Source organism: Brachyhypopomus gauderio, chromosome 16 (genome assembly GCF_052324685.1).
Source record: "Brachyhypopomus gauderio isolate BG-103 chromosome 16, BGAUD_0.2, whole genome shotgun sequence".
Taxonomy (NCBI): Eukaryota; Metazoa; Chordata; class Actinopteri; order Gymnotiformes; family Hypopomidae; genus Brachyhypopomus; species Brachyhypopomus gauderio.
In genome coordinates, this window is record NC_135226.1 from 18,862,973 (window position 1) to 18,876,505 (window position 13,533).

At 53.3% G+C, this 13,533-nt stretch overlaps 1 protein-coding gene across 17 annotated transcripts in view; it reads right to left on the reverse strand.

Moving 5' to 3' along the window:
• Positions 1 to 13,533, reverse strand: part of myo18ab (myosin XVIIIA b) — a 99,713-nt gene that overhangs the window by 66,450 nt on the left and 19,730 nt on the right. For 2 of the 17 annotated variants that reach the window (XM_076977433.1, XM_076977430.1), the window contains exons 1-6: positions 8,044 to 8,997; positions 6,036 to 6,254; positions 5,366 to 5,403; positions 2,623 to 3,888; positions 1,502 to 1,594; positions 584 to 697 (exon numbers count right to left, since the gene is read on the reverse strand). The exons of 2 other annotated variants lie outside the window; for them this stretch is intronic. In XM_076977433.1, coding sequence (XP_076833548.1) covers positions 584 to 697; positions 1,502 to 1,594; positions 2,623 to 3,888; positions 5,366 to 5,403; positions 6,036 to 6,075 — 1,551 coding nt within the window. In that variant the 5' untranslated portion in view covers positions 6,076 to 6,254; positions 8,044 to 8,997. Of the gene's footprint in view, positions 1 to 583; positions 698 to 1,093; positions 1,160 to 1,501; positions 1,595 to 2,622; positions 3,889 to 5,365; positions 5,404 to 6,035; positions 6,255 to 8,043; positions 8,999 to 13,533 lie in introns of those variants that run through there. 13 more of the 17 variants (XM_076977438.1, XM_076977439.1, XM_076977442.1 and 10 more) reach the window with 12 other exon arrangements.

The window sequence follows — 13,533 nt, forward strand, 5'->3', positions numbered from 1 at the left end:
TAGGAGTCACAATTGCAAAAATTTAACCATTTAAAATGGTTAACACAGTCGACAGCAGAGACTTCCAACCAGTGTCTGACAAACAGGTGAGGGTCACGTGAAGAAGTGGTCTGTGTTGGCCACACATGGTACGACAAAACGGCGTGAGCATGCTAAACAAGGCACAAAGGAGAGATGGGCAAACGGCCGCCGTCCAACGCGAGGACACGACGCCCTGTAACTGTTTCTGTTGCGCATGCTAACCAGCCACCAGCTCACCCTGGTGGAGGTGGTGGTGGTGGGGGGGTGTGGAGGTAGTCTGGGGGGGGTGAAGGTGGTGGTAGTCCGGGCGGGGGGGATTGAGGGTGGTTCTAGGCAGAACCACACCACGCCACTGGCTTCATGCAGCTAAAGCCTGTCTTCAGCCTCCATGCGACAGCTAGACAGAGGTGCAGCGTTAGGAGAGATGAGGCTACATCGCTAAAAACGACAGAGCGATTAAAATAAACGTGTTGAGAAGAAGCTGAAGGGTGAGGGGTGAACCCAAACGAGCAGGTGAAGCCATAGAGAGGAAGCGGGGCGGAGACGGAGGGGCGGGGCTTACGCTGCAGCAGGCCGCGCGAGAGCAGACGGCGGCCAGGCCGAGGCGGGGCCCGGCGGGGAGGGGCGGGTCCCCGGGGGGGCCCTGTACCTGAGCGAAGGCGGAGACCTGCTCCAGCTGCGGGACGCCGACGGCCCAGACGGCAGCGGAGGAGAAAGAGAAGATATGGAGATGAGACGCAGGCAACAGGGGCGAGAAGAGTGAACGTTACGGGACGTTACGGGATTAGACAGGACACTGCGACACCAGCGGGAGCCAATATGAATATGAAGACGTAGACGGTGACATAAAGCTGATGTGGTCTGAGTGGAGTTAAGGACAGACAGCCAAGATGCATTACCACAACTCTAAATGAATAGATTAGGGAGGGCAAGAGAGGGGAGGAGCTCTCCTGAGACACGCCCACTCCTGGTCGCCCAGCAGTGGATTGGATGAACAGAACAGGGGGGGGAGAGATTAGATGGTGTGAAGAACTGAGGAACCCAACACAGGAGAGCAGAAGGTGAAAATTACAGGTGTAGAGAAGATCCTCTCCAGACGTCGGCGAGCTTGTTCGGTTGGGCTCGGCGGGGGGGTCTCCTACAAGTCGGACCACCGGAGAGTGTGTGAGTGTGTGAGAGTGTGTGAGTGAGTGAGTGTGTGAGTGAGTGAGTGAGTGTGTGAGAGTGTGAGAGTGTGAGTGTGTGAGGGTGTGAGTGTGTGAGTGTGAGAGTGTGTGAGTGTGTGTGGGTGTGAGTGTGTGAGTGTGTGAGTGTGTGTGGGTGTGAGAGTGTGAGTGTGTGAGAGCCTGTAGCCGCACGACGTTAACGCAGAGACACCAGACAGCCGTGCAGCTAACGTATTTCCTTTTCCTGCAGAGCAGAGCTAGCGGACGATTAACTGATTCAGCGTGCACACACACACACGCACACACACACACACCTTTTGGATTACAGGTGGGACGGAGGTTTTAGACAGGGTCCTAGGGAGAGGCTTCCCAGTTGGGATTGAGGACAAACGTGAGGGGGTCTTCACCTTTAAACATCACGTGCACACACGGACAAAACCCACAAACACACACCAGTCTGTTTCATCTGGTCCGTTACAGTCGTGTCCTGTGACACGCATGTGCGATCACAGCAGCAAACAGGCAACTGCATTCCAACCACAGCGACATGCAGAGTGCCGGTATAGGGGGTGGACCCACAGGTGAACCCACAGGTAGACCCACAGGTAGACCCACAGGTAGACCCACAGGTAGACCCGCAGGTGAACCCACAGGTAGACCCGCAGGTAGACCCACAGGTAGACCCGCAGGTAGACCCACAGGTAGACCAACAGATAGACCCACAGGTGAACCCACAGGTGAACCCACAGGTAGACCCACCAGCGCCCTGCTCAATAAGCTCCACAGAAGAACACAGTGGAGATGCGACCACACCACAGCTCTCCTCTCTCACCTACACACAGACTCATGCAGTAGTCTGGAGCCTCCCATGCCCTCCTGCTCACACACACACACTCACACACACACACACACACACACACACACACACACACACACACACACACACACACACACACTCACTCACTCACACACAAAGAGGTTTCTTCTGAGGAGCACAATGATTTGCACAGCAGCTGCTGAACGTCGTGTGCAGACCAGATGCTTTATGTGATGTGAGGCTAGCCAAGCAGCTGACAGGTGAAGAACTGTAACGAGTAGGTGTGAGTCCACGAAGGAAGATACTGTCAAACACGGATACTAACAATATAGTTCTACGTCACAAAACCTACAAACATAACTAAATAAAGGCTTATCTTATCGAGAGTCTTCTGGATGAAGAATGTACTCTTCACATCTTTTTTCCGTTTCTTCCTACCCGAGGGGTTGTGTGAGTAGTTGCTATGCAAACACACCGCGGGGCGAGTTGTGTTAGAACGGCAGGATGCAGAACACACACATTAGCAGGAGGGAGGGAAAACCCCTCAGCGCTCTACTGCATGCTGGGTAAGGTGGAGCCCACGCTAGGCCATCCGTGCTGCAGGCGGGCGGGCCGTACCTCTTTGCCCTCCGGGGGCAGCTGCGTGGGGGTGGGGGCAGGTACGAACCCCGGTGGGGGGGCGAAGGGGTCAGGCTTGGGCGCTGGATGCGGAAGGACTCTGGGTTTGGCAGGATCCGGACCTGCGGTGGCTCGGGGGGCGCCGGGTGTGGATTTGGGGGTGATGGGGGGAGAGTGAGGAGTGGATGTCGGGGGGGGCGGGGAGCTGGAGGGCTTGGGGATAAACCCGGCGGGCTTGGGGCCCGGTATGAAGCCGGGCGGCGGAGAGAGAGCAGAGGGCTTCGGGGCCGGAACAAATCCAGCCGGTCTGGGGGCGGGGATGAACCCTGCTGGGGGGGCCAGAGAAGAGGGTCTACAGGGGGGTATGAAGGCAGGAGGAGGTGACAGTGATGTGCTCTTGGGAGCTGGGATGAAGCCAGCTGGAGGAGAGAGTGGAGACTTCACAGGAGGGGGGTCAGAAGGAGACGTAAGGGCGGAGGACACAGGCGTCTTTGCCTGGTGGTTCGGAGCCACTGTCTGGACCTCCTCAGGTTTCTTGACTGTGCCTGCCAAGCTTGCCATCTTCTCAGCTTTCTCCTCCTTCTCCTCCTTTTGTTTTTCTATTGGCTCCTCCTTGCGGGGGCGTGGCCGGGGATCTCGGCTCCTCCCACGGCTCATCAGACCGGCCAGCCCAGCTGAAAGGTCGTCCTTATCTTCCTTCTTCACAGAGTCATGTTTGAAGGAGAACGTGGGCATCTTTATGGTCTTGGGCACAAACGGCAGGGCGGCTTTGGCGAGCTCGGGGGCCTTAGCCGCTTCTCCAGGGGGCTGTAAGTTTGGCGGGGGAGAAGGTGGGGGTGGAGGCTGGGCGGGTACATCCTCCTCCGCAGGCAACACCCTCCTCACCACCCTGCGCACCACCTTCACCACCTTCTTGCGGCTCGCGCCCTGCGTGTCGTCGCTGTGCTCCGGTCGGGCGACCCCGGACACGGCCGCCGGCCCGCTGCCATCTCCGCCCCCGCGCTCCGGCTCCAGGGTGCCGCCTCTCTGACACTCTGGGCTCCTGAAGCGCTCCAGCACCACGGGCATGTCGGCGTTGGTGACCAGAGAGAAGCGGTTCCTGTTGGGCGAGGGGCTCTTGAGCCGGTCCCTGAGCTGGGGCTGCAACTGGGCCCCGGAGGGAGGTTCCCGGGTGGCCTGGGGGCTCTTGGCACGCAGCAGGCCTTTCCCGGCCTCCAGACTGGGCACTGACTGGGAGCGGCTGCTCAGACAGCCGTTACTGTCGGGCTACTCGGCCGAGGGAAGGAGCAGAGGACACGGGTTACTGACGAGGAACTCGGTAAAGATCACACGCTGCTACCGTCACACAGGCAAGCACAGTACTGCAAACGCATCTACACACACTTTCAAATATATTTCGGGAGCAAAACTCAAAATGCAGTCAGAAAGGGCCTAAAATAACACGGTCTTGAACAGGCTGATCAAGACCACTGACCACCGAAGAAGAGAAAAAGCCGTGCACCAAGTAAAAGAAGGTCAGCACATCTAAAAAAAAAGAAAAGAAAAAACTCCTACAGCTTTAGAAAACGATCCAAGGAGCCACAATCAGCAAAGCAGGTGAAAGGAAATGAAATCATTAAATGACACTGGCCCCCTGATCCACTTCCAGCCAGGCTGCACCAATCAGAACGCTCAGATAAGAGGCGGAGCTATGGGGCACAGGCTGCACCAATCAGAATGCTGAGATAAGAGGCGGAGCTATGGGGCGCAGGCTGCACCAATCAGAATGCTGCGAAACGCACCAACCCTTCATCGTTTACTGCACTACACTCGTCTTGGTCACAGAATGTCTGAGACAATGTGCCTATCTGATAAAAACATGAGCTAACCACACTGTCACAGCAGAGATTCATCTGTGAATGCGGTCCAGTTCCATGTTGGACCCCCTGAGAGCTCGTGATGAACACAGAGCTCAAAGCTATTTGAGGCGGCAGGACAAACAGCGCTGGGGTGGGCAGACGCTAACAAGGAGACATTCCCACCAGCCAGTGGACGGAGATGAAGCCTCCCCCATTCAGCGTGTGTCTGCGCAGCCGTCACCGTCTGCTGACACCGTCTGCGGCTCCTTCTACCTCCTCCACAACTGATTTAAGCGGTTTCCGACTCATCGGGGGCCCGAGACGGCAGACGAGCTCGCAATCACCCCAATTTGCCAACTTTCAAAGTCTGGGGGAATAAGCCTTAACTGTTTATTTTCCAGTGGTTCTACTTTATAATACCTGTGCTGTGCTGGGTGTGTGTGTGTGTGTGTGTGTGTGTGTGTGTGTGTGTGTGTGTGTGTGTGTGCGTGTCATTAATCTTAACAGTACCTCCCAGAGTAATAGGCCCCTAACAGCTGCATGTTAATGAATATAAGTGCAAAAGACCGAATCCTCTTCAAAATGACATTATTCCATTTAGAAATAAGTGACACCAACTGTGCTGTGGCGAGAGATACAACGAGCTAAGAGCAATTATTCCTGAAGAGTGCAGAATTTGATCAAATGCAGCTCAGTTAAGTTAACACAGCTCTCCGCCAACATTACCCCCCCTTTCTCTAATTCTGCATTGATGAAACTGGTTCTGAATGTGTGTAACAGGGACACGTTTAGTGAGCACATGGAGGCGAGTGGCCACCGCACTGATGTGAGCACGATGATGTTGACATCTGCTTCCTGTGTTTGTGTTCGTGCTTCTTCACACAGTGGTTTTCTAAGGCACTTACTTTAGAGCTCTTGGGGGGTGCCTGGGTCTCCTCCTTGACCTGAAGAGGTTCGTGTAAGATGATAAGTAAGATGCGTACAAGACTAAACCAACTTTATACACACACACACACACACACACACACCTACGAGTTTCAAACAGCCATTCTTTATAAACAACATCATGACAAACTAAAGCATCATACTCTATACTACATAGCCCAACTCTCAAACAAGCAGTTTCATTCTGATCACTTATTGCACTATATTTAAAGCAATGGCATCACTTTACTGTGGTTGAGCAAGTGGCAGCCTTTCAAAATGAAACCGAAAGACTTCTGGCACAGCAACGGTGAACTCCGTGGAGAGCGCACGCACACACACACACACGCACACACACACACACACGCACGCACGCACGCACGCACGCACGCACGCACGCACGCACGCACGCACGCACGCACACACGCACACACACACACACACACACACACACACACACACACACACACAGGCCAGCGCATGCGAACACACACCAGTGAGCGGGGTGCAGGGACGGGGAGGCGGAGTCACGCGGCCGGAGTCACGCCCCTCCGAGAGTGGGCGTGTGTTGCACACAACAAAGGAGACCAATCGGAAGACAAAACACAAACTGCACCACGGACAAAAGAGCGGGAAACGGAACGTCACTTTCCTTTTGCTCCCAGAAGGAAAACCGCGATGAGAAGGCCATGGCGCTGCCCTCATGGGCGGGGCCGGGCGGAGAAGGGGCGGGGCCGGGCAGAGAGGGGGCGGGGCAGGGGTAGACGGGAGATATACGGAAGAGTGGTGCAGGCTGCTGGTCTTGTAGATGTTTGCCCCGGATCAAGGGCTGCAGGCAGGACAGTGTCCACTAAGAAATGGATTCTGGGTCTGTGGGGTAAAAGGAGGTTCAGGAGGGGTTACTGAAAGCCTAGCAAAGTACATTCTTACATACTGATTAAAAAAGTACTGAAGGTCTTTTGGGGTGAGACTTGGAACCAGACAGAGGAGAAGGCAACGTTAGGGTTGAGACTCTGGGCTGGGCGAAAGGCTGCAGTACCATATCTGGCCAGCAGGACGAGGCGCGCCAACGAAGAGCTCAAAATTCTTTGCAGAACACGTTAAAAGTTTTAAAAATACACTGTAACAAGAGTTCTACATGGCCACACTTTTCAAGCCTAAGGCGGAAAATTGCTTGACTTATAATGATGTTTATAAGCTCATAACCTCTTGAGCTCACACCGACTTCAGATCACAATCAGAAAACGTCAAGCACGTGTCTACAGAGTGTTTCACCAGGGTGACGCCATGACGACAAGGCTGACGCAGGTATGAAGACAGAAGTCAGGACACGTCTCCCCTCACCGTCCTCCACCACCCATCAGAGTCAGCAAAATATATATATGAAGTATATATGTTATATGATATTAAAAGCCAAAAACCGAAATATACGACACGGGCAAATTTATGTCAATTAGAGGTTCAGAATGTCGGTTGCTCAGTGCTAGTCATGACATCTCTCTCAGTCAAGGCGGTCTACACACATACCAGCCCTCACACACACACCGGCTAATTTAAGCGCCGTGACGTGTTTATCTGTAAACAGTGCACGCTGAGAGAAGAGGTTTTCTTTCTTAGGAGTGATCACATGCTGACACATCTGTAGCGCTACTGCCGTGCGAGGCGCTTACATGCTACCCAACAGCATAAACACACCAACGGCCAAACACCCCAGACACTGGACCCGCCATCGCTGATGTGAATGACAGCAAGTTGAAACGTGGTATTGTTGAATTATGACTAAATCCAACAAACGCTCTAATAAAAAAGACATGGAGACAACAAATCAGTAATGTCTAGCAGATGTTTCCTGATCAGGGGTTTCGACAAAGTCGTTTATGGGAAGTTTAAAAACTGCATCCACGGAGCTTTGGGAGCACAAATCTCCAGACGTGTTCACAGAGCTGACCGCGAGATAAATTTGTCATTCTGTCAGAGGAAACAGGAAACCTTCGGAAGTTGCTTCTAGAAGATTCCGGAGCATAAAAGAAAGTACAGTAGTGTCTTTATGGAAACTAAGACAGAATTAGCTAACCACTAAGCACACAAAACCTCTACTTCTCAACAACACCGCTGAGCAATAAATGAGTCTCATCTAGACTGACTGCATTTCTGAACTGAAACAGCCTCCTTGACTAAAGGATTAAAAACAAACGAGTACATTTTTCAATCACACCACTCTCCTCAAACACTAAAACACACCTATGTTACTTGTCCTCAGTACAATCAAGTCCTGGACAGAGGGTATGAAACTCTCGTCAGAAGAGAACACACTCGGTGAAAAGCCTCTACTGATCTGCCCTTCAGTGAAGCAGTGTCCTCCCACTGCGTATCAACACCAGCCTGGACCCAACGCAGCGCCCACCACACGGCCAAGCTCTGGGTTCCAGCGGCCGCGTCCACAGACCAGGTCTGTAGCGGTGTGGAGAGGGGCGGTGCTCTCCTCCCCCGCCGTCTAGTGCTCTCAACCCTAAAAATAGTATACCGGGGGTGGGCAGGTGCCGGACAGGGCCAGCACGCCGGGCCTATAGCCTTCCCAGCAGACCTGCCTGAGAACGGGCCTCAGAAGCCCCCAGAGTGGGTCCTGCGGTGTGGGGACCGCTCCCGCTCACCACCTTACCTCCGGTCCTCTGCGCTGGCGTAGTCGTGAGGCTAGCGTTGTGGCGGGGCCAGCGTGTGGCGGGATAGCGAGCCTCCACCGGCAGTCAAGGCTCAGGACGGTGCGGCGTGAGGGCCTGAAGTGGCCGGCAGGCTCGTGCCTATCCCAGAGGGAGGGTCAGCGGCCAATCACCTCTCTCGTCACTCGTCCGGATTGGAGGGGGGAAGTGGTGGATTGGTCAGTCGGTGAGGGGACAGCTGTCGTGGTGTGGGATGGTCACAGCGGGCCAAATATAGACGCCTGCACTTACTGCCCCAGCCTGGCGCTCCACCCTCCCCCAGGAATGTGAGGTGGCAGGCGGGCAGACGATAACGGCCGTCAGCTGCACTCTCCACGGGCCTCTCTGCTCCTCCTGCTGGTCACGCTCTGGTACTGCACCTCTTCTGGGACCTCTTGGGACGGGGCTGTTCTGGTGGCTTTCCGCGGGTACGGCGTAGCTCGGTGGGCTCGGGTCGAAGAGCACGGTCGGGGTGTGTGCGTGAGTGTGTGTGCGAGGAGGTGGAGGTTGGTGGAGCGGGTGTAGAGAGGGGTGTGAACACAAGTGCACCGAGACGGAGGTGGAGGAAGTGACACGAGGGCTAAGCACTTCCTGCGAAAGGTTTTGAAACTGCAGAGCGCAGCGGAGGAAAGTAGCGATGTTCTCATCCACCCTTCTCTCCACCAGCAGAGAGACGGACAGAAACCTTCTGAGCTGCACACACGTCCAGAATACGTTACACCACCTCTTTGTGGAACCTGACAACAGTGTAAACTCCATTACTCCATTCTCCTGATTATTGATAGCTTAAACTCATTATATTAGCCTAAATTGATTCTACACGGTTCCTTCCTCAACACAACAGACATCTAATCCCCTTGGTTAATAATTACACAAATGGACGTTTGCTATTACTTTCAGAGGGACAAACATGGACTTGCCTTATGGCTGTTACAGCAGTTGTACTGCCATACAGTGTGCCGTCCAGCAGGGGGCAAACTTTGCACACATGTATAGACACGGGGGCAGTGTAAGCCTTATTATAACTCACGCGGCTCCACACTGGCCTCTGGCTCTGAGAGACAAGAGGATCAATTTCTCAAAGAGCTGTTTGTTTGCTTTCAGATCCCCTTTCGTTGGGCTGTTCAAACACAGTTAATCAGCACGTCTCAGCGCAGTACGGAAGACCAGCAGAGTGTGTGTGTGTCTGTGTGTGTGTGTGTGTGTGTGTGTGTGTGTGTGTGTGTGTGTGTGTGTGTGTGTGTGAGAGAGAGCACAAGTGAGCTTTCTGCGCAGGACAATCGAGCATGTGAGATTGTGGCAGAGAGAGAGAGAGAGAGAGAGAGAGAGAGAGAGAGAGAGAGAGCGTAAAAGATAGAGAGAGAAAGCAAAAGGGTGAGATTGAGCGAGTGTCCGGACGAGGGAGGAATGTGAGCTATGAGCCTGTCGGCCAGGGATCAGGACAAGCTCGTGCGGGGTGAACATCCCACACCACCTCACACACTCCCCCCCACAACCACCTCACACACTCCCCCCCACACCACCTCACACACTCCCCCCCACACCACCTCACACACTCCCCCCGGAACACGTTGCCAGTAGCACTCTACAGCTTTAAGACTCAAACACCCTCATCAAAGCAACCAGCACCACCCAGACTTCAAGGACTCAAATCATATGTCATTACGGACTCTTTAACCAGGCTCGTAGTGCGTGAACTACAGAAGTGAGGTAGTATTTTTACGGCGACTGGCTAGCAGCCTGGTCGTGCGAAGCTCGGTCACACTGTTTGCAGACCTACACGCTGAAGAGAAAGCCAACAGCGTAATTAGAGCTGCCCGGTTCCTCGAAGATAGCAGTGGAGCGGCTGTGTTGACTCTAGCGGGTGTGTTAGTGAACAGGATCTCTGTGCTGACATCACGTTACGCTACATTTCCTCACATTAGCCCAGTCAAACTCACCTGAAGCTCTCAGATCTGCCTGCATGCTGCACCAAAACAGGACACACACACACACACACACACACACACACAGAAGCAGGCCAAACACAAGCACGTGTGCACACACACATTTTATTACCACTGTCTTATTTGTGCTGCGGTGTCACAGGGAGGTGCGTGGGTTTGATCCGAGTCTGTGCCACACGCCGCACATGGCTGGATGAAACAGGCAGGCTTGAGACTCCGAGCCCAGTGTGTGCCAAGACGTTTGATGTTTGACGTGAGCAAACAGCTTCTCAGCACTCCACGCTGAAGCTCAGGTTCTCCATAGGAACCCTCGACCCACTGCCTGGGAGTCCGCAAAGACTTTCCTTAGCAACAGGAGACCATGACTAGAGGGCCTTCAGGGTCATGTGACAGACCGGACAAGTAAATACATCACCAGATGAAATCTCAGCAAAATCCATAATCCATTTCAAACTCTACCCAGCGGGCTAAGCTAGCCCTGGGAATGGCCTGTAGAGTGTAGAGCCCCTAATATACAGTACTGACATGTATGAGGAATTCAGTGGCTTCCCAATAGTTGTGTATGTTTTATGGTTCTCACGAGGCGGTAGCCAGGAGCTGTGTGACATCACGCACCATGTAGTCCACACCCTTCTCTGCCAGACAGGCTTGTGTCTGGTTGATGTTTACGCTAACATGGCTAGGACTAAGTGGCTGCTTTGGAGTTTTGAAATATATTACGTGAATGGCGAAATATAATTGATTACAGAGAAATAGGTTCATTCACGTTTAAAATGACAACAGGGTAGATGACTGTCCTGCCATGTTTTTGTTGGTGTGAGGAGCTCAGGAGTCATGGGAAATAAAGAACTGGGGTTAAACCCACAGTGCTACTGGTCGACACAGCAGTCAGTGAGGCAGGTTCTCTCTCTCTCTCTCTCTCTCTCTCTCTCTCTCTCACTCTCTCTCTCTCTCTCTCTCTCTCTCTCTCTCTCTGTCTCTCTCTCTGTCTCTCTCTCTCTCTGTCTCTGTCTCTCTCTCTCTCTCTCTCTCTCTCTCTCTCTCTCACACACACACACACACACACACACACACACACACACTCCACCAGTGATGCAATACCTCTGAATCCTGGAGTTAACCACTCCACACCCAAACACAACCCCTCAGTAGCACCAAACACCCTCCCGTTCGCATGACGACACACTCCCTGCAGATAAAGGTCCCTGGCTGGCCAAAGGGCCAGCTGAAACCAGAGAGCCTGCTGGGGAGGGAAGGGGGGGGGGGGGGGGGGTGTCCCGCTCAGAACGCCACCCTGTGTCACACCTCGGTGACATCATCCCAAATCACACCATAGCAACCCGAGAGCGGATCTGAACACAGAGAAGCAGACTCCACACCCAGAACTAGCCATATGGACACCACCTACGCCCACCCTAAACACACACACACACACACACACACACACACACACACACACCCCCAAACACACACACACACACAAACACATACACACAAACACATACACACACACAAACACACAAAGCCTCGGTAACAGATAACAAGGGAATGCAGAAATGATTCTGGATGATAGGCAGGGGCGGGTGGGCGGGGGCTAGGGGGTGGATGCTTTGCTGAATGGCCCATGAAGAGGATGCATGAAGATGCCCAGAGCTAAGTGTGCACATGGAGAAGCTTTCACTGGTGAGCTCCTCCTTTGTCTCTCTCTCTCTCTCTCTCTCTGCCCCCCCCCCCCCCCCCCCCCCCCCCCCCCCCCCCCACACACACACACACATCTGTGGTTCACAGATGACCACAGTGACCCGAGGTGCTCCTGCAGCTGAGATCAGGTAGATCAAGGTCCTCACACACTCTGGGTCATGGGTTTCAAGTCCCGGGAAGAACACAGTGCAGTACTGATAAACATGTACCAGTCACTCTGGATAAGAGCATCCGCCAAATGCTGGAAATGTAAACGGAAGCTGTGATAACTCAGAGCAGCAGTGTTGTAGTACCACAGGACCTGGCTCAGTGCTGCCCCCTGCTGCCCAGCTGACCCTGGTGTCGAGCTACCCAGACCTCCAGTACAGTTCCAATTACTGCTGGACAGTGTCATTACAGGCAGCCTTCTGATGGAGGACACACACACACACACCACACACACACACACACACACACACACACACACACACACATACACACACACACACACACACCACAGACACTCACAGACACCATTCTGGGCCCTCCACACTCATCCAGTGACCCTTCAAGACCAGACCAAGTGACCCATAGATTTGTGCTCTATACACATTAGGTCTACAACATTTAGGTCTACAACATATACCTTTATGGTAATATTGGCCCTTGTGTGACCAGACAAGCCTTCAAACAAAACAAGACTATGAGTCTAAATTCACAACACTCACATAAACAAACAAACAGATTAATTTGGCTAAAACACTGAGGCTTACATTATGGGCTCTTCAGTGTACTTTAATATATTGTAAGGTATATGAAATATAAACATGATCTGGTGTCTTTGTTCATGTCCTGCTGTTGCATCATTCAATCATGTATTTTGGCCAATGACATTAAGAGCTCCGGTGATCAGACTAACCCGCTTTGGCATTCCGGAACCACAGCGGACCAATCAGAAGGGCCCGGCTGGAGGCAGCAGGCCGCCTCAGTGCCACAGCGGATCAATCAGAAGGGAGGCAGCAGGCCGCCTCAGTGCCACAGTGGACCAATCAGAAGGGCCCGGCTGGAGGCAGCAGGCTGCCTCAGTGCCACAGCGGACCAATCAGAAGGGAGGCAGCAGGCCGCCTCAGTGCCACGTTAACTCCAGTGCACCGTGCTTGTGGAGAAAGGCCAGAAGCCCAGGGCTTATGGGGCATCGCAATTAGTGCCTGTGTCAGTTACCGAGCTACACAGACTTTAAGCAGCACATAAATCTCAGTCCCGCTCGTTAAGTGTCTTTGAAAAGCTGGAGGAACTACCAGCGGGGGGCAGCAAACCTTCCACTGCAGGCCTGGCTATGTTACACAAAACAGGGCCGCCCAGTGCCCCACTGTGAGAGAGAGAGAGAGAGAGAGAGAGAGAGAGAGAGAGAGAGAGAGAGAGACAGAGAGAAAGAGAGAGAGAGAGCAACAGAAGCCTGAGACCATTTAACTCCATCACAGAGAAGGTGTGTGTGTGTGTGTGTGTGTGTGTGTGTATTGGGTGGTTTAAAAGCCCATTATGCAGCTTCCAGTGCACTCAATACCATTATATATATGTACACACACACACAGGCGCACACAGACAAGCACACACACACACACACACACACACACACACACTGTTTGAGTGGTAGGCTGGCAGGGTACCCGGGTCATTTGTGAGATCTTCAGAGGGAGTTATGAGGGTGCAGGGTGACATGAGGAGTGGAGCCGTGAGTGTGATCTGGAGCACACACGGCACAGCTGGACTGCAGGAGGACGAAGCACACACACGCACACACACACACACACACTCACACACACACAC